General features: G+C 45.9%; 1 protein-coding gene across 2 annotated transcripts in view; it reads left to right on the top strand.

Annotated features, from left to right (window-relative positions):
* The window catches only part of LOC119443171 (retinol dehydrogenase 12), a 44,630-nt gene that overhangs the window by 4,261 nt on the left and 15,577 nt on the right, over nt 1-24,792 (top strand). The window contains exons 1-2 of one of the 2 annotated variants that reach the window (XM_037708335.2): nt 9,491-9,909; nt 22,193-22,381. In XM_037708335.2, coding sequence (XP_037564263.1) covers nt 22,195-22,381 — 187 coding nt within the window. In that variant the 5' untranslated portion in view covers nt 9,491-9,909; nt 22,193-22,194. Of the gene's footprint in view, nt 1-9,490; nt 9,910-22,192; nt 22,382-24,792 lie in introns of those variants that run through there. The other variant, XM_049662621.1, reaches the window with a different exon arrangement.

Raw genomic sequence — 24,792 nt, 5'->3', positions numbered from 1 at the left:
CAAAGGCAAAGGAGATAAGGATAAGACGAGCTCGTACAGGCCAGTTACAGTAACGTCGGTGATATATAGAATGGCAATGCAAGCCATAAAATTAGAACTGTCGAAGTGGGTGGAGGAAAACGATGTATTGGGGGAACTACAGAATGGGTTCAGGCCATGCAGACGCTTAGAAGACAATATGTTTGTACTACTCAGTGCATAGAGATTTCAGTAGCCCAGAAAATACCTTTATGGATAGCATTTCTAGATATTAAAGGAGCTTATGACAACGTAGACAGGGAATTGTTGTGGGATATTCTTCAATACGAAGGCATAGATGACGATTTCGTGGAGCTGCTGAAGGAGATATATCGAGACAACCAAGTACAAGTGGCATGGGAAGGCCGAAAAGGAAATGAAATGGTGGGAATTCACCAAGGATTGAAGCAAGGATGCCCTCTGTCACCATTGTTGTTCACGCTTTACGTCAAGGGCATAGAAAGACGACTGGAAAACAGCGAATTAGGTTTCGATTTATCCTACATGCGTAATGGACAAATGGTGCAACAGAAGGTCCCTGGACTGATGTACGCAGACGATATTGTGCTACTAGCGGTCAATAAAAAGATTTACAGATACTTGCGAATATCTGTGGGAACGCAGCGACAAATCTAGGGCTTAAGTTTAGCACAGAGAAATCAGGGATTATGATCTTAATGAACACACGAGTAACTTCGTGGTGTCAATTCAACAGCAAGTAATACCCATAGTGAAGCAATATAAGTACCTCGGCGTACACATAAACGAAGGAAAAAATTACTCAAGCAACCACCAAGATAATCTGAAAATAAAGGGGAAGCGGAATGCAGCAATAATGAAACACAGAGCACTATGGGGCCACAATAAGTATGAGGTGGTGCGTGGAATCTGGAAAGGAGTAATGGTGCCAGCGCTAACATTTGCAAATGCCATTATATGCTTAAAATCGGATATATTGGCGGGTTTGGAAGTTAACCAAAGATCAGTAGGCCGGTTGGCTTTGGGAGCACACGGTAATACGACAAATGAGGCAGTGCAGGGTGACATGGGTTGGGCCTCTTTTGAAGTCAGAGAAGCACAGAGCAAAATTAGTTTTGAAGAAAGGCTCAGGAACATGGATGAAAATAAATGGCCGGCTAAAGTGCACAAGTATCTCTACATGAAAAGCGTGGACACAGAATGGAGGAAGAGGTCAAGGAAGTTGGCAACCAAGTACAGGATAATCGAAACTGTAAATAGACAACCAGGGGACATCAGAAAGAAAGTGAGAGAAATAGAGACCATGAATTGGATGCAAAGAATGGAAACAAAAAGGACAATGGAGATTTACAAGAATGAGAAGAAAGAAATTAGAAGGGAAAATTTGTACGATAACACAAAGGGCAGTGCCTTGCTATTTGAGGCTCGAGCCGGTTGCCTAAGGACGAAAACATATCGGAACAAATATTCGGAACTAGATGAGACATGTGTATGCTGCAGTAAAGATCCAGAGACCACTCAGCACATCGTAATGGAATGCGACGGGATCCACCCAGTGATAACCGTAGGTAATGTGCAACTCCCAGAAGCGCTTGGGTTTAAAGTGGAAGGAAACATAAACAGCTCAGCCGTAGAGATCAGCAAGAGACGATTAGAGTACTGGTGGAAAAAAAGCAGGGAAAACATGGATACGACCTGATCTCTTAAAATCATAGGCAGCGGTACAAGGTAAATTTTTGAAAAATAAAAATAATGAGAGGTATACAAAAATGATGGATAAAGAACATGTATAATATACCTGATTAAATCAACAGGCTAGGTGACTATTTGTCGCCGCCCCGTTTCAAAGGGGATGCCAATAAATCATCATCATCATCATCATCATCATCGTTATTTACACTGCTCCCGCGTGTTGTTCTGCCTTTTTGAAAGCTATCTTTTCGTCACTTTAAATGTCCTAGATGTTAAAATATCTATGATAAGTAGCTTGCCTCAGCAGTGACCGAACACGCGTGAAGAATGACAACCGTCAGTCAACGGTTGACAAAAAAAAAAAAAAAAAACAAGCCCGAAAAAACGGCGAGCTATAAAACAATGTAAAGGTGAACTCGTGGCAGCTAAGAAGGGCCTGGTGGGTTTTAGCCTCCTACGACCTTCCCTTGACGTATATTACGTGTTTTGAAAACTTAATTTTTGTTTTTCTCGAAATTTCATTTTCAGTTGTTTTTTGGTGCGCAAAACCTCGTACCTTTTCAATAAACCAATATTTTTCAATTAAACTTCCCATGCTCCTTTCTTAAACATTAGGCTGTGCAATGAAGTAGGATTATTGAAAACCATGAATAACTTTTGATGGTATAAAATTTCAATTGAAATGCGACCACCTGAAAATACACAATTTTTTTGTTTTCCGGTTGTAACATACTTAATACTAATGACAGCGCAAAGATCCTAGTTCATTGCACAGCCTACATATACACCTACATTGCTGCCAAGCCATTTTATTTTCGTGTGGTAGGATCGGTAGTTATGACCCCTGGCGTGATGGGCACATTTTGGGTAATTTTCTCAATTAAGTTGTAATCAGTTTTAATTTTTTTACCAAACATACTTCAAGGGTCTTTTTGAACGACCCTACTGAAGGCAGATGCAAAGAAATCAGTTTAGGGTCAAAATATAAAAAGATTTCCAAAAAGGTGGCCACATACCTTAACGTTAGGCCTTTGCGTTCCTTTGCGGTAACGTTCCATTGCTCTTTGTGGGGTCCTTAACTTGTTCTCGAGCTTCTTTGTTAACCTCCCAAGTCTCTGCCCCATATGTTAGCACCGGTAGAATGCAATGATTGTACACTTTTCTTTTCAACAACAGTGGTAATCTCCCACTCAGGATTTGGCAATGCCTGCCGTATGCACTCCCAGCCCGATTATTGTCTTCTATAAATTTCTTTCTCATGATCAGGGTCCCCTGTGATTAACTGACCTAGATAAACGTACTCCTTTACAGACTCTAGAGGCTGACTGGCGATCCTGATTTCTTGTTCCCATGCCAGGCTATTGAAAATTATCTTTGTCTTCTGCATATTAATCTTCAACCCCTCTCTTACACTTTCTCGGTTAAGGTCCTCATTCATTAGCTGTAATTCATCCCCATTTTTGCTGAATAGGACAATGTCATCTGCAGACTGAAGCTTGCTGAGATATTCGCCCTTGATTCTCACTCCTAAGCCTTCCCAGTCTAAGAGCTTGAATACTTCTTCGAAGCATGCAGTGAATAGCATTGGAGAGATTGTATCTCCTTGCCTGACCCCTTTCTTGATAGGTAACTTTCTACTTGTCTTGTGGAGAACCAAGGTTGCTGTGCAATCCTTGTAGATATTTGCCAATATATTCACGTATGCATCCTGTACTCCTTGGTTACGTAATGTCTCTATGACTGCTGGTATCGCTACTGAATCAAATGCTTTTTCATAATGTGTGAAAGCCATATAGAGAGGTTGACTGTACTCCGCAGATTTCTCGATTACCTGATTGATGACATGGATATGATCCATCGTAGAATATCCCTTCCTGCAGCCAGCTTGTTCTCTTGGTTGGCTGAAGTCAAGTGTTGCCCTGATTCTACTTGAAATTAGCTCGGTGAATATTTTATACAATACTGAGAGCAACCTAAAGGGTCTGTATTCTTCATATCTTTAACCGCTCCATTCTTGTGGATGAGTATAATGTTGGCGTTCTTCCAGCTTTCTGGTACACTTGAAGTCGTGAGGCATTGCGTATAAAGGGCCGCAAGCTTTATCGACCTTGATTAAATCGACTGTTATTCCATCTTCTCCGGCAGCTCTTCCCCTGGTCTAACTTCATCGCTAGTTATAAAAGGGGTCTCTGTATCCTTTTCATCACTACTTCGAATGAACGTAGCTTGGCTGCTCTGTGCACTGTACAGGTCAGTCTAGAATTCTTCCGCTGCTTTACTATGTCATCGAAATTGCTGATGATATTACCCTGCTTATCTTTCAGTGCATACCTTTTGCCTTGTCCTATGCCTAGTTTTTTTTTTCTCATTGATTTCATGCTGCGTCCTTATTTTACGGCTTCCTCAATCTTTTCCACATTATATTTTCGGAAATCCCCTACTTTCTTCTCGTTGATCAGTTTCAGTTTGATACTTTCATGTTTTGCCATTTCTGTATTAGGTCCTTTGTTACTTGGGAGAGCTTACCTACTGGTTGCCTTGGTGCCTTACCTCCCACTTCAATTGCTGCTTCTGAGATCAACCTAACTACGGTTTCATTCATTACCTCTATGTTGTCTTTATCTTCCTGTTCTAAAGCTGCATATTTGTTTGCGAGCACCAGCCTGAATTTATCGGCTTTTACCCTTACTGCGTCTAGGTTGGCCTCTTCCATCTTGACTGATTTTATTCTTTCTCTCTTCAAATTGAGAGAAATCCTAGACCTCACTAACCTATGGTCACTGCACTTTACCCTACCTAACACTTCTACATCCTGCACTATGCTGGGATCGGCAGAGAGTATGAAATCTATTTCATTCCTTGTTTTTCCGTTAGGGCTTTTTCATGTCCACTTCCTGTTGCTGCGCTTCCTGAAGAAGGTATTCATTATACGGAGCCTATTCCTTTCCGCGAATTCTACCATTATCTCTCCTCTAGTGTTCCCAGAATCGATGCCGTAGTTTTCGATTGCTTGCTCGCCGGCCTGCTTCTTCCCCACTTTTGCATTGAAAATATGAGGAGTCATTTTGGAGGTAGCGGCCGAATACTGCACCAGGGAGGGCAATTCCTGTTCTTGTGAGGGAGTGACTTTGTTAAAGCTTAGTGGGCCTTCCTAATTTGGTTGCACCTGGACTAGTATAGCCCCACTAGCTCTCGTCGATTTTTTTTTTTTTTTTTGCCGGCGTCAGGCACCACTCCATGCCTGAAAATGTAGTTGACTGGAGGAGGATTCGGACTTACCACCTTCAGCTTACTATACTACAAAATAAAATAAAAAAATAAAAAAAACGAACAGAACATAACACGTCTAGGTATACAACACCATAATCCTCCAACCTCACTGCAGGCTGACCCTAAAGAAATGGTCATTGAAATATCATAGGCGGCAAAAACGCCATGAACTCTCTGTTCGTACTCTACATCCATTCTTAACGCATGTAATAGTGCCACTGAGAGCCTCGTTGATTTCACAGATGTACAATCAGACTCGCCCTCACTTTGCGCTCAAAACTCTTGTGTGTGACCCATGCATTTAAAAAACAAAAAATGCAAAAATAAAAACGCGCAAATTACGCGTTCAAGCCTACAAGAAGATTCGCGCTTAGTTCCACGCAGTAAATGAAACTCAAATGCTGCCGTCTTCTAAATACTCGTGTGAGACACGCACAGCCTTAGACATACCCTTACATAATACGTCGAAGAAAAGTGAAATCTGTTGAGTATACCATTACTAAAAGCGATCCGCGCAGCCCGTTTCTAAGGCGCGGTACTCTCCATGTTCGTGCGGGAACAACCATCCGCAGATTTCTAAAAATCAGCTGAAGTAGACTGCACAATAACCAGTATCTAACCTGATACAGCGTGATCTTTTTTTTTTTTTTCATACCTGACGAAATCCGAAAAGAAAGTCTTAGTTTAACGGAAACTCACGCGAACTATCTACATATCGCTGCGAAGAAAAACCACTGACGCTGTTCACGTTATCTTTACCATTCGAGTGCACCGATTGGCGGCCTCTAGATACAGAGTAATTTCCGCACTTAGGTGCGTAATTAGCAAAGTTACGCTAATTAACTTTCTAATTATCAACAATAGGTGACTACAGCAAATGAGTACTTTGGGGCTCGTCCTCGACACTACCTATCCCAACGATCAAATTTTCAATAGCGGCGTTCATGTGAGAGCTAAGCGACTAATTAGTTCCCCCTGGCAGGCTCCTTGAAACCGAAACTGGCCGCAGGCGTCACGAGCACGTGATCTTTTTTGGGTGAAGGGAATTGGTCAGTAAACCCACATATGCTTCCTGAAGGCATCAATGTTTCCTGAAGGCATCAAGTGCAAGTAATTTCCCCTATCTTGTTCTTGGTGTCATTGTTTGTTGGCTTTCTATGATATGATTAATAAAAATCGGGCCCCTCGGTTCCCTTTCTTCTCGTTCATTACTTAACGAGGGCTCGAAACCGGCAACATTGATGCCTTCAGGAAGCATATGTGGGTGTCATTGTTTCTTGGCGTCTTATGATATGCTATATATATATATATATATATATTAAAGGCATGTATTAGACACCAGCCGTTTGGGCCGTCCGTTATTTTTTGAAGGTCCGAGCTCTCAGCACGAGCGGCGTTTCTCGAGGTAAGCGCAGGAGGGATCGACCCACTAGAAATGACTAGAGAGTATGACGTTCGTTTTCTTCGCTACAATCACCCCCGGTAGCGAAGAGGGAGCCATCGGGCGACCTAACAGCTCGTCACTATGACAGGCTCATAGTAGGGCTTGAGGCGCTCGACGTTGACAGTGTCGCGTCCACGACGGTGCATGTCCGCAGAAGGTTCAACTGGTTCGATCACGTAGTTGACGGGAGATGTGCGTTCGACAATACGGTAAGGACCTTCATACTTGGGCACTAGTTTGGATGAGAGACCAGGTGTAGCGGAAGGAATGGAGAGCCACACAAGCGCTCCAGGAAGGAAGGTGGGTGCAGAAGAGGTGTCACCGCGTGTGCTCTTCTGCCGCTCTTGATCATTGGATGTAAAGATCCGTGCGAGATCGCGGCACTCTTCAGCATGTCTTGCCGTGTCAGAAATGGGCGCACATTCAGATGCATCTGGCTGGTACGGTAGAATTGTGTCGATGGTGTGCGACGGGTGTCGACCATACAGTAAGGAAAAAGGTGAAAAGCCAGTGGTGCTCGGAGTGGCAGTGTTATACGCTTAAGTTACAAATGGTAGAATGACGTCCCAATTAGTGTGGTCGGAGGCGACGTGCATAGCAAGCATGTCCCCGAGCATACGGTTGAAGCATTCTGTAAGGCCAATGGTTTGGGGGTGGTACGCCACAGTTGTGCGATGAACAAAGTGGCACTCCTTGAGAATGGCTTCAACTACTTCGGACAGGAAGACACGCCCACGATCACTGAGTAGTTCCTGGGTTAGCCCATGTCGCAGGATGAATCGTCGAAGCAGGAAGGAGGCAACATCGCGTGCTGTAGCTGCCGGTAGGGCGGCTGTTTCGGCGTATCGCGTCAGGTGGTCGACGGCCACAATGGCCCAGCGATTTCCAGCCGACGTCAGGGGAAGAGGCCCATATAAATCCCGAGCCAGTAATACCGCTGTTGAAGGCGCTGGTAAGTCTTGAAAACTCCGGAGTGTGCACACTGTGGATCAGCATGGAAAGCTGCGCTTACTTCGGATCGCAAACTGCGGGGTACCACTAACAACCACTGGCGCCCGTCAGGGCTATAATTGCGTCGGTGAAGCAGGTTGTCGCGAATGACAAAATGACGTGCTTGGCGACGCAACGTGCGATTGCTTGGTTGTGCCGACGAACTAGAAAGCAAGCCTATAAGGGAGGCAATCCAATGGTCCTTGCGTTGCTCAGAAGCGATAGTGTTAAGGTCGAGCGAAGAAACAATAATCTCTGTTAGTGAGGAGCAGGCATTGTCAGGCAAGGGAGAGCGCGAGACAGCTTCGGCGTCAGAATGGTGGCGTCCGTTGCGGTACAGCACCCGGACATCGTATTCCTGCATGCGAAGTGCCCATCGAGCAAGACGGCCCGAGGGGTCCTTCAAGGACGACAGCCAACATAGTGCATGGTGTTCCGTGACTACGTCAAACGGACGACCATATAAATAAGGCCGGAACTTAGTTAGAGAAAAGATGATGGCTAAGCATTCTTTTTTTGTCACAGTGTAATTTGTCTCAGCTTTCGTAAGCGTACGACTTGCATAATCGGCGACATATTTAGGAAACCCTTGTTTGCGTTGGGCAAGAACAGCGCCGAGGCCGACGCCGCTGGCATCTGTGTGCACCTCAGTAGGAGCTGTCGAGTCGCAGTGGCGCAAAATTGGTGGAGACGTAAGTAGATGCCGGAGTTTCTTGAAAGCTTCATCGCACTGGGACGACCACAAAGTGAGGGGCCCGTTGCGTGACAGCAGTTTCGTCAGGGGTGAGATGATGGTGGCGAAAGTGCGAATAAAGCGTCTGGCGTAAGAACACAGACCAATGAAACTGCGCAATTCATTCATAGACGTTGGCTTAGGGAATTCGGCGACGGCCCGAAGTTTGGCTGGATCTGGGGGTATCCCATCCTTGGATACGACGTAACCGAGGATTGTCAGCTGCCGAGCAGCAAATCGGCACTTCCTCAGCTTTAGTTGTAGGCCAGCGTTTGTTAAGCACGTCAAAACACACCGTGGGCATTGAAGGTGTGTTGTGAAGTCTGGCGCAAGAACAACAACGTCGTCAAGATAGCACAAGCATGTGTGCCACTTCAAGCCGCGCAGAACTGTGTCCATCATGCGCTCAAAAGTTGCGGGTGCATTACAAAGTCCAAAAGGCATTACGTTAAATTCGTATAAGCCGTCGGGTGTTACAAAAGCTGTCTTTGGACGATCGGCGTCTGCCATGGGTACTTGCCAGTACCCTGAGCCCAGATCTAAAGACGAAAATAATTCTGCGCCCTGTAGACTGGCGTCAATGGCGTCATCTATGCGAGGTAGAGGGTACACGTTGTTGTGTGTGATCTTGTGATCTTGTTGAGGCACCGGTAGTCGACACAGAACCGCACAGAACCATCTTTCTTTGTAACGATGACGACAGCGGATGCCCATGGACTGTTGGAAGGTCGTATCACCTCGCGGCGAAGCATATCGTCGACTTGTTCATTGATTACACGACGCTCTGCAGGAGATACACGATACGGTCGTTGCCGCAATGGCGGTTGCGAGTCAGTGTCGATGCGGTGCGTAACAGTGGATGTCCGGCCTAGGGAAGTTTGCGCGACATCGAAAGAAGAACGAAATTCTTCTAAGAGGCACAAAAGTTGAGATCGCTGGACCGGCGTAAGGTCATCGGCGATAGAAGAACCAAACACATCAATGGACGGTACCTCACAGGTAGGTCCGAGCTCTCAGCACGAGCGTCGTTTCTCGAGGAAAGCGCAGCAGGGATCGACCCACTAGAAAGGGCTAGAGAGCGTGATCCGCTATGGCGTTCGTATTCTTCGCTATATATATATACACGTATGAAAGTCTTGTTTACCAACGTTCCGCCTGCTGGGCTAGCCGTCGTCCGGGCCACCAGTCGATATATATATATATATAGAGAGAGAGAGACAGAGAGAGAAAGGATATGCAGGTCGCACAGGATTGAAAGGAAATATTTATTTACTAACGTTTCAACCGTGCCACGGCCTGCATCAGAGTGAACGATCTGGTTACAATGCAGTAGCTTTTATGGGCTGAGGTGAGGGCACCATCAATGTGGTAATTCATTCGATCAAAATAGTCAATAGTGACATTACAGTGTCGATGTCGATGAGCAGATATGATTACGGTAACAGGTCCACATGTGACATGGAAGGCATTTACAATCCTAACTTCTGTAAGAACGCATGTAAGCAAAGATTTCAAATCCCGCACGTTGTACGACTTCGTCGGAGAGAACGCAACAGATCCCGGTCGATAGCAAGGGTGCCTTCGGAGCAGCTGCAGCCGGCGCCCAACCATCACCCGGGCACCAGGGGGCGCTCACGCTCCAGGAGCCGCACTAGATCCAGGCGTCGTTCGCAACCCAGGGAAAGAAGCCGCTCCAAGTCAAGGGAGGCGCAGCTGCGCTTCGAGGGCTCAGCATTTGGTGGCAAGAAGACACCTGAGACCGCCTGAGCCGACAAAGTGAAAGGTACGGTGAGGGTCGCTGCTGGGGACGTCACCGCGGCAGTGGCTGGGAGCATTGATTACAGAGTAGAGCAATTGATTAAGGAAGTAACCTCTCTAAGAAAAGCGAATGAAGAATTGACCAGACAGGTAGCAGAACTTCGAAAGAAAGCGCAGCAGAACCCTGCCAGTGTAGCAATAGCTAGACCTGTAAGCGAAAGCAACGATCCAGGGCAAGAAGATAGCTCCCCTGCCCCTAAAAAGCGGGCGGTGAGCTCCGAAGATGACTCGGTCTTTTCGGCCCTCAATGAAATTAAAAGGTAATTAAAGCGATAAGAGAGACAACGGAAAGGACTAACTTTAAATTAGACAAATTATGGAAATGGAGGCTAACGGCGGAAAAACGACTTAGGAAAATTGAGGCGCGAGGGGATGACGACGATGAATGTTTGCCATCAGAGGTGGAAAGTGTAAAGTCGCTCCCTGGAACGTCAGGGGCCATCACAAATAGGACATTAACAGGTTATAGCAAGGCGGACTCATCTAATAACCATGGACAATAATCATGTATTCAATGTGTGGCAATGGAACTGTCGCCGATTCCAACACAAAAAGGAACCACTGTGACAGTTGATCAAATCGGATGAAGTCCAGCTTACTAGGTACAAAACGATATTTGGGGGTAAAGAAACGTGGAATGGATTGGCAACCCTCATTGACAAAAAGCTACCATACATAGAGGACGACATTCATCTTAGACATTCCAGAATTGAATGTATTCCAGTGGAAATAATACTCAACAGGAATAGAGACAAGCATTTTCTGTCTGAACATTTACAGCCGCCCCAACGACATGAGACAGAGCTTTAGAGCACTCTTCAACAAGGCACTTTTGGTTGCCAAAACTGCCCCGCTCATTATTAGAGGGGACTTTTATGCTCCCTATCACACATGGGGATACAGCAGGAATACAAAAGAAGCAGAAGGTTTGTGGAGCCTTGCCGTGGATCTGGGGCTATGCCTGATCACTGATCCAGCATATCCCCCCCGTGGTGGCACATCCACATGCAGGGACTCCACACCTGATCTTACTTTTGTGAACAACTCAAGACGAGCTAGTTGGGAAAATTCGAATATCGATCTCGGCAGCAATCATTATATCTTACACATAACCATGCGCATGCCGAGGCAGGAAGCTAGAATCTTCAATGGCACAGACTGGGACCTTTTCATGAAAGCCAGAGCGAAAAGAAGGGAAATGGGAACATTATAGGCTGAGAAAGAGCCCTTTCAGATATGGGTCAACCATCTCAGAGAGGGCGTCAAAGAGGCCACTAAAGAAATTAAGACAGAGGAAAGCGTTGAGATTATGGATAGCAGGCTGGCCCGCTTTATTGAGGCCAAACAGTCTATAGTACAAAGATACAGAACGCAAAGACTCAACTAAAGGCTCAGAAAGAAGATAGCGCAACTAAATAAGCAAATTGAGGAGCACTCGAAGACACTCGCAAAGCAGCAGTGGGGCGAGATCTGCGACTCAACTGATGGTAGAATTAAACACGGGGGTAACTGGAATCTCCTCAAACACTTGCTTAAGGAAAATTAAACAAGGGTGAACAAAAGCACGGCAATAGGTAAGTTGTTTCACCAAGAAAGCCGGGATAGAACGCAATAGGAAATCATGGATCGACTGGCTGCCAAATATCTCCCGCTTAAGCGACCAATTGATGGAGACGAGTGCTATGCATACTCCGGTAGTATTTGTGAGGAAATGGATCGCGACTTCACGGAGAGCGAAATGAGGACGGCTCTCCACAATCTTCACGGTAGATAGGTGGCTGGATCCGACGGAATAACTAACAAGATCCTTAGGAATCTGGATGATGAATCAATCACTTAGATATCTAAGTAACCACTTCAATGAACTCTGGAAAAAAGGGGTGTGTCTGGAGGAATAGAGGGTGGCCAACACTATCCTCATACCAAAACCAGGTAAACAGCCCACTCTAGACAACCTCCGTCCTATTTCGCTAACATCATGCCTAGGTAAGGCTATGGAACACGTTATTCTCAATCGACTCAAGAAATACGTTGAACAAAAGGGCATCCTACCGTACAACTTAATCGGCTTGCGCCCTGGGCTGTCGACTCAGGACGCTATGCTCCTGATCATGCACCAGCTCGTACAGGCCAGCCCAGCGCACACGAGAGCGCTCTTGGGTTTGGACGTGGAAAAAGCCTTTGACAGCAGATATCATAAGGTCCTAATTGACGTTCTCTCTGAGATGGGGCTAGGCAAGAGATTTTTTAACATGGTTAAGAACTTCCTCGGAACCTCATGTTAGGGGAGCTTAAGTCAGAGGCAAAGAACTTGGGAAATTTGGGCACCCCGCAAGGGGCAGTACTCTCGCCCATGCTATTCAAGTTAGCAATGTCTAGGGTTGCAAGAAATTTGGAGAAAATTGAGGATATATATTACATGATATATATTGTAGCGAATACACTGAAAGATATGGGGGTGAAATGCTCGGCCCTCAAATTGGAACTTTTAGTTTTGAAACATCGTAGAAGAGGTCGAAACTAAGAGGTTACATTCTGACAGACGAGCCCAGAGTGAATTTACACACTCACGAAGGAACTACAATCAGGCTATCCGAAGGAATGAAGTTCTTGGATTCCACATAGAAGCGAATAATGCGAACTATAGAACAACACAGCATATCTCAAATAAAACCGGTGAAGTCATTAGGCTACTAAGGAGAATTACCAATAGACACAGAGGCCTGGGGGAAGAGAGTGCTTTAAGGCTAGTTCATGCTTTTGCTCTGTCATTTCACTTATGTGATTGGATTATTCAAATTGACGCAGGTAGAACTTAACAAACTTACCACGATGATTAGGAAGCTCGTTAAAGCTACCTTAGGGATACCGATTAACACTGCAACCGAGAGACTGATGAGCCTAGGGGTGCATAGCACAATAGAGGAAATTGCGGAGGCTCAGCAGCTAGCGCAACAGGAAAGATTGACAAAAACATGAGCCGGCAGGAATATACAACAGGCGATAGGGGTAGAGCTAAATAGATCAAGGCGCTCACTGGAGGATGAAGTGGAGTTAAAATGTCACGGGTATAAACTATTTACAAGGTGTATTTACAGGAGATAGATAACCAGCAGCTGAGAATACAGAGAGGCTGTTTCCACGAACAGCACTTCGTCCTCCTCTCCGTCGTCGACATTGTCTGCTTGCCTACCGTAACAATATCATATCCCTAATCCCACCTTGAGCTGAGATTAGGGATATGATTAGAACCACTCCCCTCCCTAGAAACATGCATCCAGAGCACAATATCAAAAGGAGAAAGGCAAGAGCTAAACCACTCTTGCGGGAGATAGAACAGCAGACTCAACAGGCGGCTTGCGTAGGTGCTGCCAGGGTGAAATGGAACGAAGCATATACTGCCGTAGTAGCAAACATTCAAGGGAAGGTACAAGATGTCATCACTGTCTTTACCAAGGATTCCATGGTGGCGGAGCAAGTGGAAATTGCTCTAGCCATCAGGAACAATAAATGGACTTTCATTTACAGCGATTCCAAAGCTGCTATAAAAGGTTTAGATAAAGGCTACGTGGTCGTGGTTGCAGCTAAGCTTATTGAAAACTTAATGAGAGCAGCATTCCGGGCAAGTTGGTAATCCATTACTAAAGTATTATTGCGCAACAAAAAGACATGGACGGGAGAGAAGAACGCACTCACCTTGCGCTTGGTGTGTGTGTTCTTCTCTCCCGTCCGTGTCTTTTTGTTGCGCAATAATACTTTAGTTATTGAAAACAATATGACTATGAGAACTGAAATCCAATGGTTTCCTGCGCATATGAGAGAAGTGGACGAGACCTGGGCAAACCGCAATGAGGTTACTCATGACTTGGCACGAGGTCTTGCTAGCCGTGACAGTCACAACCGAGCCGTCCACCACCAGGCCGGGGAATTTAGAGATCATTTATTAAGATATGATGAGATTACTAAACACTACTATCTAGGACGCAGACAATTTCCATTGCCAGATTCAAAGCTGAACACATCTCAGGCAGTTTCACTGCGACTGTTGCAAACAGGAACTTATCCCACGCTATGCCACCTTGATAAAATTTATCCAGAAAGGGAGATCAAGAAAAATTGTCACGCGTCCAATGCCATCATTGGGATCAGACACATGCTCGCGAGATTCCCCGTGACTCTCACCAACCCTGAAGAAGAATGGCTCCATTGGAAGAAGATGCTACAGAGTTCATATTTTCAAGATGAGCTACGGGCTGTCCAGAGGGCCCACGATGTCGCTGAAGGGCTGGGCCTAACGGTGCCATCGTGGGTGCGGCCCGCCTTGGCTTGAAAGAGCCGAGCCTCAGGACTTTTCTAAATAAAAATTTTTCGCACACACACATGACAAACAATGAAAGCTCAGGAAAAAAACATAAAAAAAGACGGAGCACCCGAAAGCACTATCACAAAGTTGTCACAAAACGCGTTTATGACAGCACGCGACAGGTGATATTCCACAATGTTTTCGTTATGCCTGAACGAATGGTATATGGATTAAGACTGATCCTATGACTGTCGTGATGCGTTTTAAATCCAGACTGATAAATGGTGGCTTTAATTTTATTAAAACAGAGGCCAGGCATACCAACATTAGGGAGGCTTAGGGCGTCATAAAACGAATCCTGAAGCTAGTTTCTGTTTGACCGATGCATTGCTTTTCACAAGTTCAACACTCCAGAAGGTAGATGACGTTAGCGCTGTCACACGTGAGGTCAACGTTAACTGACAGTAAACATTTTCTTTTTAAGTGTAGGAAACTGTTTTTGATGTAGTCATGTGCGCACAAACTTTGCAGCGAGATTCATTGCAAAGATGACGACCTGCGTCATCTGATGAGGGGAGCAAATCACTAAAGTTTCGCAGTCTTCTGTAGACAACTTGTGGTCGTTGCGGGGAGACATATTTAAGCCGCTTGCTCTGTGTTAAAATATTGAAGTATTTTGTTGAATAATGGTTGACATTTGGAGCTGGTGCCCAGTGTGTCAAAATTAGATTAGTATGTGAACTTTTCTTGAGATTTGTTGTTAGTGCTCAGCAGCTGCGAGCGGTTGAGACCTTCTGCGCGTCTAATGGCGCGTGTACTTATTTCCGACTTTGTTCAGTGAGTGCGCTTCGAAGTTGGTCACAGTTCCGGCTGGTAAATTCGCTGCTGTCAGAACATATTCTTTTACGACAAACTGCCTGGCTACATGGAATACTAGTTTTATTGCGTTTGTCGTGGCTACAGTTGAAGGGAAGACACTGTCGTCGATCCGTGGGTTTCCTGTAAAGATTGGTTGTCAAGTTTCGGTTGCGCCGAGTAACCTTCCGGTCAAGAAAGTTTACGGTTATAGACGAGTAAGAACAGCAAAGAGAGACTGTCGGATGCGCGTCAATAAATTCAGAAAGGAAAGGAAGTAGTAGCGACTCACTATGATGCCAGATTAGAAAAATCCCAACAAAGAACCACTTATAAAATTGTTTGAGCTCATGGTTTGCAAGAAATTTGTTTCTTAGTAGGCCCATAAAATTATGTGCACAATTTGGGTAGATTTTGGTGCCTTTTCTCGTACCGCTAGTACGAGAAAAGAGCTGTTCATGAAACCTCAGTTTTATAATTACCTTGGGTTGCGTGCACCCAAAGTCGACCAGTTTATGGCAATCGTAATTATTATACGCGTAAGGAACTGCGTCGATGTCACCTGTGTGGGGAATATTTGTATAAAGGGACCTACTTAACATCTAAAGTAACGAGAAACTTATCAAGGGGAATATGTAGGTCAGCGATATCGGTCAAAAAATTATTAGTATGTTTGGTGAACGCGGACCAAATGGGAACGTAACGGTATTGATGAGTCTATCTACAAATCTGCGAGAGTTTTTCAGCTACTGCTCCAATTCAAGTAACTATATTGGTCGGCCGGCGTTCTTTTACAGCGAAGCTGTTAAGGGCTTCAGCGTTAAGGACACGCGGACACGTCTCCGATGGTTGTGTCTGCGTGTATAAAAAACTCTCATTGGCCGTATGCTGCATGTGCGAGTGAAAGCGCGCGAGGGACGCGCGCTTTCACGGGGAGCGAACGCACGGCGGATAGCAAACGCGACTTGTTCCGTCGCGCGAAAGGCCGTGGGGGACGGGAGGGAGGGGAGGCGACGTTTATCTGCGGCACTAAATGCGTATCTTATGACCGGGCGCAAAGGGAACTTCCGACTCCCACGCGAAAGGAGGAAAGCGGGAAGGCAGCGCGGGATGGAGGGAGGGCAGCTTTTGCTCTGCAAGCAATTAACTGCGTACTCTGCGCGGCGATGGGCGGTGGCGCGCACCATATCTTGAAAGCAATCTGCAACACGGCTCGTACCTTTGTATGCGCTGCCATTTCGCCGCTCAGTTTCCGTTGAAGTGATAGACCGCATGAACCTTTGTTCGCTGCTGCTGGCGCGCTTGCTCATGCCAGCGTTTTGACAGCGTACGTCAGCAACGCGCAGAACTGTTGTCGATGGCGGTGGAGTTTTGCCCGCGTTGGCACCGAATGCGCGCGGCGTTGGTGACGTGTTTATGAAGAACGTGCCAGCCTTTGCCGTACACCCTATGGCGATGTACCGTAGCGACCATAAGGCCATGCTCCCTGTGGTCAGTAAATAAATGAAAAGCACCGGATCATATATATATCTCATTCTTTCATAGTTCACATAACCAATTACACCGTCATATCTTAATAGCCAAAATTGGAAATACATAATTCCCACTATAGTATAGCTTCGCTGGTCTTCCATCTCCACCCCAGTGGAAGGGCTGACAGTTTTTTCTTGTAGAAGACAATTAGGGTAAAATCTGCCAGCAACCATGCTCAACGGGGCGAAGAATATCAGTGCACTGTGGCTAATTTTGTTATCCTTAACAAGGCTACTGATAGCATCATGGACAACGGATTTGAAGTGCTCTGTTGGGTCGTTATTAATGTGGGAGTAATAAGATTTATGATTGAGCTGTCAGTGAGCCTCACTCATATAACTACTTCGGCCCATAACGACGATGAGGCCTCCTTTACGTAGTTTAAATACTATGTCTTCCCGATTGGCCAGTGATTAAATAACTTTAGTATCTTTACTTGTGAGTTACGGTGGAATGGAGTGCGTATTCTGTACGCCTAAAGAACATCACGTTGTACGGCTCGGATATAATAAATCTAGGCATTTAGAGAGTTTTAAAATTGGGGGCCCAGGCGGCTTGGGGACCCAAGAGAATTGCGGGCCGCAAGTTCGCATATGCAGAACCCAAGCCAGTCTTGGGTTCTTGCGTTCGCGTTAACCCAAGTCCTAAAAATCGAAAACTAGCGTGGGCCCCCAAGCCATCTTGGGTCACCCTCGCGGGTGACGAGAAATTGCGAGGTAGCCGGGAGAGCCATACGAGCCGCAGCCACCCAAAGCCGTTATCTCTCAGGCGGTAAGCCTGACTGCTCCGAGAGCTACGTACGCGCGCTCGCACTACACAGCAGAAGATGACATCTGTATATTGCGTGAAGTGCTTGCAACGAACCCTTTTATGACCTTAATCTGTGGCCCCAAGTTGCGAAAAATCTTGCAGAGGGTACGAAGAAAATATTTTCGCTTCGGTCAATACGCAACCTTTGCGAGACGTATACTGACGCCGGCGATGTCGTCGGTAAATCGCTTCTGGCAATGGTAGAAATAGATCTTCGATGACCGCCCAACTCAAATCAGCGTACAGCAGATAATCGCAGAGCAAACTTTCTGTTCTTCGACTAATTTTTGCCATTTTATAAAGGTGAACTCGCCATTTTGAAGTGAATCACACAAAACACGCCATTTTAGAGCACTTGGCTGGGATTGGCTTTGCTTGACTTACGTAATTCGTAGTACGAACAAAACGATTACGTTTATGACATTTTATTGTTCCCTCTTTTTGCTAAAAAATGCAGTCTATTCGTTTTCACTTGCAAGAAAAACTTTTCTTTTTTGTTGCTTTCAAGCACCTTTTTATTTTCCCCACTGCGGCATCACAAGCACTCCACCCAACGCTGTCTGCGTTTGACCCAATTCTCAAACTTTGCTGCTCCTCTAAACCCAAGAGCAACTAACGCAACGCAGCTTGGGGGCCCAAAGTCTTGGGTCCCCAATTCTAAAACTGTCAATTATCTTGTTGGGAGGGTGGTGTCTAGTGCTTGTAAGACGGTAATGATGAAGTGGTAGTATTATTAGTTAAGATCGATAATGAAAGTGCCGAAGAATGCGCATACTGCGTTTGAAGTTGTCTAGCTCCTTAACTAACAGAAATTCACTATAGCCTCCAGTGGCAGAACAGATATTAAGACATGGAGATATTATAGATTGTTCGTCACTTGATGACACGTGACTGGACAGGTTGACGATACAGCCCAGGCCCATTGAAGCATTTTCTGCAATTGGCCTAATTTCAGCTGCAGCAGTGAAGCTTTCACGCTCAGGGCCCCTGCTATCAAAACAGTTGTCACGTGCAAGCTTTTCTGACATTTCAGCGTTTAGATCAGGGAGCGTCTGAGACCTGTATAACTCAATAACTCGAGTGGTTTTAATTCTTCAGTAGTGAAGTTGGAAGAATGAATAATTGTTTTTCTGTGTTCCTTGGATACCTTTAGGATGATTCATGGTTGTTAATAAGTAGAGGCCGGATCTTTAGGCATTTAAAAAGCGCGTTTTAGGCGCCAAAAATAGGCAGGCAGAACAACGTTTTAGGCTTCCAACGTCGTAAATATAGGCACAATAAATTTTGACATAAATGCAAATAACTTCAAACGAAGACGTGCGCGGCCTACATCTACGATAGGAAAACAAGAAATGTTATTGTCTACGATGGCACAAAGGCGCCAACAGTTGAACATAGCCGCGCAATTGTCCCATAAAACTGCTGAACTAATAACGATCAATTGGCTTAATTCAATAAGCACACTGCTCATATTCATGCTCAATGGCCACTGTACTCGAGCGTGGCATATAGTGAAAGAGGCATGAAAAAGAATACTTGAAAGCTGGGAATACTGATTAAAAAAAGCGATACTTTATGTCTGCCGGACCCAAATAAATTAACACACAACAAAAACAGACAAATAACAAATGCAAGAGAGACTACGATTTATTAAGAAATTAGCACGTTCTTACATGAGGACTGTTAGGTAAAACTCTTGGTAATCTTCTAATATACAATGACATTATCCGAATTATACAGGCAAGACGTCCCAACACTGCCAAATACACTTCCACCCATTTGAAGTGCACATGTTTGAAGAAATCTGTTTGGAGAGCACGCGGAACGTGGTCTAAGAATCACTGTGAAGATTATGGAAACCATAGCAAACTACCACCATCTCCAGATTTTTGGATTCAATATTGCGCCTCTTGACACTGAGAATACGCTGAGTAGGAACGCCCGATGGTGGTGAACACCTTAAAAAGTAAATTACAAACAAAACAAAAGCGGCGTGCACATCACATTTTTAACACGAAAGTGTTTTATGCCGGGGTCCACCAAGACTTCACTGACGTATTTCCGTCACGGAAATACGTCATAGAACATAATACAAAGAAAGAAACCAGAAGAAAAAGTTCCACAAACATGCAAAATTTGGAAATCGAACCCACGACCTCTCGGTCCGCGACGATAGATCGCCGAGCGTTTAACCCATTGCGCCACAAACGCATTTGCAGAGAGCTACACAGACGCGCCTTATATATCTAAAGCCCAGACCACACGTACGCTTGCAAACGCGCGCAAGCTCGCGTCCGCACGCCCACGCATGCGCAGACGGTGCGTCACGGCTCGTACGCGTCGAAACGCGGCGCGATCTCGGTGATCAGCTCCTCTCAGTTATCGCGCGCCTGGGCTGCCTCGCTGCCTCGCGTCGGCGCGCCTGGCTACGCAGCGACGGCGCGGTAAATTCAACTCTCAGTTAAGCAGAAATATATCATGCAAGAAAGTGCTTCTTCTTCACTTTTCGTGCTGATCTAACAGCTCCAAAAAGATAACAATTACGTTTATAGATATCGAAGCATTTTGAAGCACTTTGAAGCATTTTGAAGCATTTTGATACGAAGTGGCGTCTGCCAAGGTGTAAACAAGTGAAGCCAGTGGCGCGCGCTGTCGCGCGTATTTGTGGATGCAAACCGCCATTCCTCGCTAGGCGCGGCAACCGCAAGGCGCGTAGACGCGAGCTTACGCGCGTCCGCAAGCGTACGTGTGGTCTGGGCTTAACACTCCTCCGTGTACCCGCGCTCTTGCTCGGGGCGGTGCCGCCGCCTACGAGCAGAAAAGAGAAGTACTGCATTATGACACTAACGCGCACCGACAGTGAACGCTTCGGTGGTCTCAGCACTACGACGCCTCGATGCCAGCATTCGAAGGGACGCTGGCATCAAGAAGCACTACCAACGCCACCTAGGTGGCGTTCACCGTACTCAGCACAGCGGAGCGTGGCCCCTGCAATTAGCTCTGAAAATGTTTCTGAAGTTGATCGCGGAGGCTGCAATTACGACGCGCTGTACGCGCTGATTTGACTCGGTGACGATTCAGTTACGTGCTTTGTCTTGCGCGTTGTATTAGTGTGTCAGTTACGTGCTTCGTCTTTCGCGTTGTGCTAGCGTGTGCAGCGTAGTGCAGCTTCCATATGCACGACGGTTGCTCATGGTCATCGACGTTGGTAGTCGTGATGGAGGAGACGTGCCACCAGGCGTCAGCGTGGGTGCATCAACGCCTAAGGGCGCTTTAGCCACAAAACACCAATAGACATTATATATCAATGTGCAATAAACATTACACTACTTCTGTGAAGACACGTTTCACTTTCGTGTTCTATACCGATTCCTATATAAGAGGGATCAACCACATTTTTTCTTTCTTCTTTTGCTCTTCCCTCTCCTTCCCCCTGACGGCTCTCCGCGGTTTCGCATTCGCCAACCGCTCGCGCAATGTCAGTGCGGCGACGTATGCTTTCCGGCGCGTCCCATTTCGATGCTGCTAGCAGCTGTTTTCCGGGAGTTGGTTTGAACTAAAGGACTAGGTTGAACTCCATAGCGTTTCGAACAGTCAATGCTGCCCGGTAACATGAATAACGGTCTCTAAATGCACTCGAAAGCGGAACTTGAGGCTAAATATGTTCATATAGGCGCCGATATTGAAAATAGGCATGTATAGGCATTTATAGGCATTTATAGGCATTTAGGCACAAACGCCAAAATAGGCATTTATAGGCACTATAAAACACTATAAAAGCCCTTGTTAACCTCCAATTCATGCTCATATATCAAAGTGGTGCGATAGGAGCACAAGGAACAAAAAAGACATTTGCCTAAAATCCGGTCTCTATTAATAAGTATGCGGGTTAGTCCAATAGACGCCTGCTTTAGCGTGCTATGCTACCTCGACTGATTTTTCTTAGCCATAATTGTAAAGGTATTTAGGAAGCTGCTTCGAAACAGTTGCCACGTAGTTAGAATGGTTTCTCTATTCTCAAACGAAGCCCTGGAGGAGCTAGTAGAGATCGAATTCCGGACCGGGACGAATTTTTCTTCAACTGCGACGCTTCGTTTCTGAGAAACCCGCGTGGGTTTCCTTTGTAGCTACATTTCAGTAGCTTGACATGCAGGCCCTACTGTATGTTTTACTTTATTCCTTGAGATTTATCATCTTTCTTTCCTCCTTCCTACCCTCCTTCCTTCTATGTTTCGCTCGTCCTTTCCGAAGAGTAGGCAGGCGTGTGCCCCTTCTGGTGGCAGTTGCCAGCCTTGCTTCTCGCTTTCTCTTCCCTGTGTATATGTTTACAAATCAAATAATAATAATAATAATTCGGCTGGAAACAATTTTTCCTTTTACCTACACTTTCCTTGCCAAGATTAACTTTTCATAACCGCTTCCCGCCTTCGGGTGTACGAACCCTGCCAAGGAAAGCCCAGCTGTGTGCCTGGCGAGGACAACTTGTCTTTGGCTGTTGAGCCACTTTCCTGGGAGCTTGCGCAAATAAGTCAATCGCGACCGAGAAAGTCGATCCGGATTGGGCTTGATCGCGATCAAAAATGCACCGTGTGCACCCGTATTAAACATCGGTTCAGTTGAGCCTGAGTGGTCGCTTCCTTCCCGTGGCCTGCTCCCTTCTGCATGATCAGCTACCGTACTCGTGTTTCTCTGAAGATGTTTGCTCTGACGGGCTAGAAGAGAGAGATCAGTTAGCGTGCCATTGCAGGAATGGACCACGGCCGGAGCGACGAGGAGTGCAGACCCTTCGGTCAGCTCGGTGCTCTTGTCTCGGAGTGGATGTTTCTCGCCAGAGTGCCTCCACTGGCCACGAGCCACTTGTTCGAGCGACCCGGAATGTGCTCCTCTACAGCGTCGATGGAAGGCAAGACGGTGATCGTAACTGGCGCCACATCGGGTGAGCAATCCCCCTGAACACCCTGGTATTCGTTCTTTGTTTTCTTTGTTTGCTCGAATGTTTGTTTGTTTGTTTGTTTGTTGGTTGGTTTGTTTGTTTGTTTATTTGTTTGTTGGTTTGTTTGTTTGTTGGTTGGTTTGTTTGTTTGTTTATTTGTTTGTTTATTTGTTTGTTTGTTTGTTTGTTGGTTTGTTTGTTTGTTTGTTTGTTTGTTTGTTTGTTTGTTTGTTTGTTTGTTGGTTTGTTTGTTGGTTTGTTTGTTGGTTTGTTTGTTTGTTTGTTGGTTTGTTTGTTTCTTTGTTTGTTTGTTTTCTACACATAAAATCAGCCCCGTAAGTCTACTCAGTCGTACAGAGCCCAACTGTCACCAGCAGTCAGGTACCTCACAGCTCCATGTTTTCTCCGGTGTGGTTCATGATCGGCAAGGGTTGTGAGACAATTCGAGGCCAAAGTTTATACCAACCTCGAGCTTCCAAAATATCGAGAATTTTAAGTATCTGAAGACTTACCTAGTTGGGTTTGCATCGACACCCGTGGAATGGATCTGCATGACGGAGGAAAATTACAACGTCGACGTCAAGGCCATGAAATAACGATTGAGGCGCCCTGAACTCCTTGTGGACCATTACATAGTCAGCTTTCTCGTCCTTAATCCTGTTGAGCGCTCGTCGCAAGTGCCACTTCTTCGGGACTTCTACGAGCAAATCCAGTTTCGGACCAGCTGCCTCTGGAGCATGTGCATGCCAACACTCGAGGACGCTGTGTAGTTAGCTCTCTACCAGGTCGCGATGTCATCTTAGCTGTTTTTAGCCGATGCCAGAACTTAGTTGTTGGTTACAGCCAGTGCATCAGAGGGACACGCCTACCGCCACTGACTCGAGAGCTGAGCTACTGCAAGCCAGATTGAAGTTTCTGCAGATGCAGTTTGAAAGCCGAGTGGAGGTACAAGCCTCGCGGCCGCGATGGAATCTGCGACCACCTTTACCCGACGAACAGCCGCAGCGAGGCTCCGTATCTAGACTGCTACTGTCAGCGCTGGCCTTGGTGACGGGGTCATCATCATCTTAGGACTTAGCCAATCACTGATAATGATGGGCAGGTTCATTTCAGGGCCGGGGGGCTGGATGGCCCGGCGTGGCACCGTGCGCGGGATGGATCACGGACTATGCGCTTTGCAACCCACTTCGCTGTGAGCGCGTCGTCTTTTCACCCATCTCGGGCGGCGCTTCCAAACATTAACCAACTTTTCTGAAAAGAGGCGCTCGGCCGGAGCCAAATTGCCAGCATGCCTTGCCAGGCTTGATCCGCCCAAAGCCTGCAGCATCCTCCTCACCTTCGTTAACTTACGTTAAGCAGTTCTGTCTTCTGTGCAACAAATGAAGTCACGCCACAAGACTGACGAGGAACGCAAAAAGCTAGCCGTCCGTCGCCTGAAGTGCGGTAAACCAGGGCACATAGGTCGTAAGTGCAGAGCAGCGAGGCAGTTCTCAGGGCTACGCGTTTCCTCGCTATGCGATATGTGGAATGTCCGAAGGCCGGTCTTGAACTCGGTAACAACCGCAAGATTGTTTTCTTTCAAAAACGAACGTTGGTAGGCGTTCGTTCAATAAAGGATCAATATAATGGTTATCCGTTGTTGTCCTCGAGTCGGTCGCGCACTGCAGTTGAATGTCATACAGGCACTAAACTCAAACCCTTACCGCATGTTGCATCATACGCCTGGAACAAGTGCTTCAAATTTTACTTCACACTCAGGTCTCCGTAAATCTCTTCTATTTATTGTTGAGTTAAAAACTAAACAAAAAAAAAAACGTTCGATAACTTCTTTACTGCGCGCCATTTTTCTGACTAAATAAAGCAACCTAATCGTTGTTTAGCGACGCCAATCGGTGGCAAAATTGTAGGCGAAAAATTGAATAGATTTCTTGCTTAGATGCTATGACTGCGATTTCCTACAAAGAAGAATACGCCAGAAGAAGCCGTATACGGATGCTTTACTGCTGTATTCTGGCGAGTCAGTGGAGTTTTCCAAACATGGCTTTTTCTTTCTTTAAAGCAGTGTCCGTGTGTGAACAATGACGTAGCGTTGCCAATACAAAGTACGAGACGCAGTATAGAAAGTTGATATCAGTGTAATACGCATTCACCTACTTGAACTTATTGTGCTAACGTAAACGCTGCGACACAATGTTGGTACATGTCAAGTCTTGTTTTATTGTGAAAAGTCGCCGAAGTTTGTAAGGAATTCTAGTAGAGAAAGCTATGCAGTAACTATGCAGTATTGCGGGAGCGTGTGCGTTTCACGCTATTGTTACTCGTCCGCGAACCGATGGACGACATATTCCTTATGGAAAGCGGAAAAGAGCTTATAAAGTAATGCCACTGCTATTTGAAAAGCGATGCAGCGCACC

Source organism: Dermacentor silvarum, chromosome 2 (assembly GCF_013339745.2).
Source record: "Dermacentor silvarum isolate Dsil-2018 chromosome 2, BIME_Dsil_1.4, whole genome shotgun sequence".
NCBI lineage: Eukaryota > Metazoa > Arthropoda > Arachnida > Ixodida > Ixodidae > Dermacentor > Dermacentor silvarum.
Note: the sequence above shows the minus strand (reverse complement) of the source record. Positions and strands in the feature narration are given on the sequence as shown.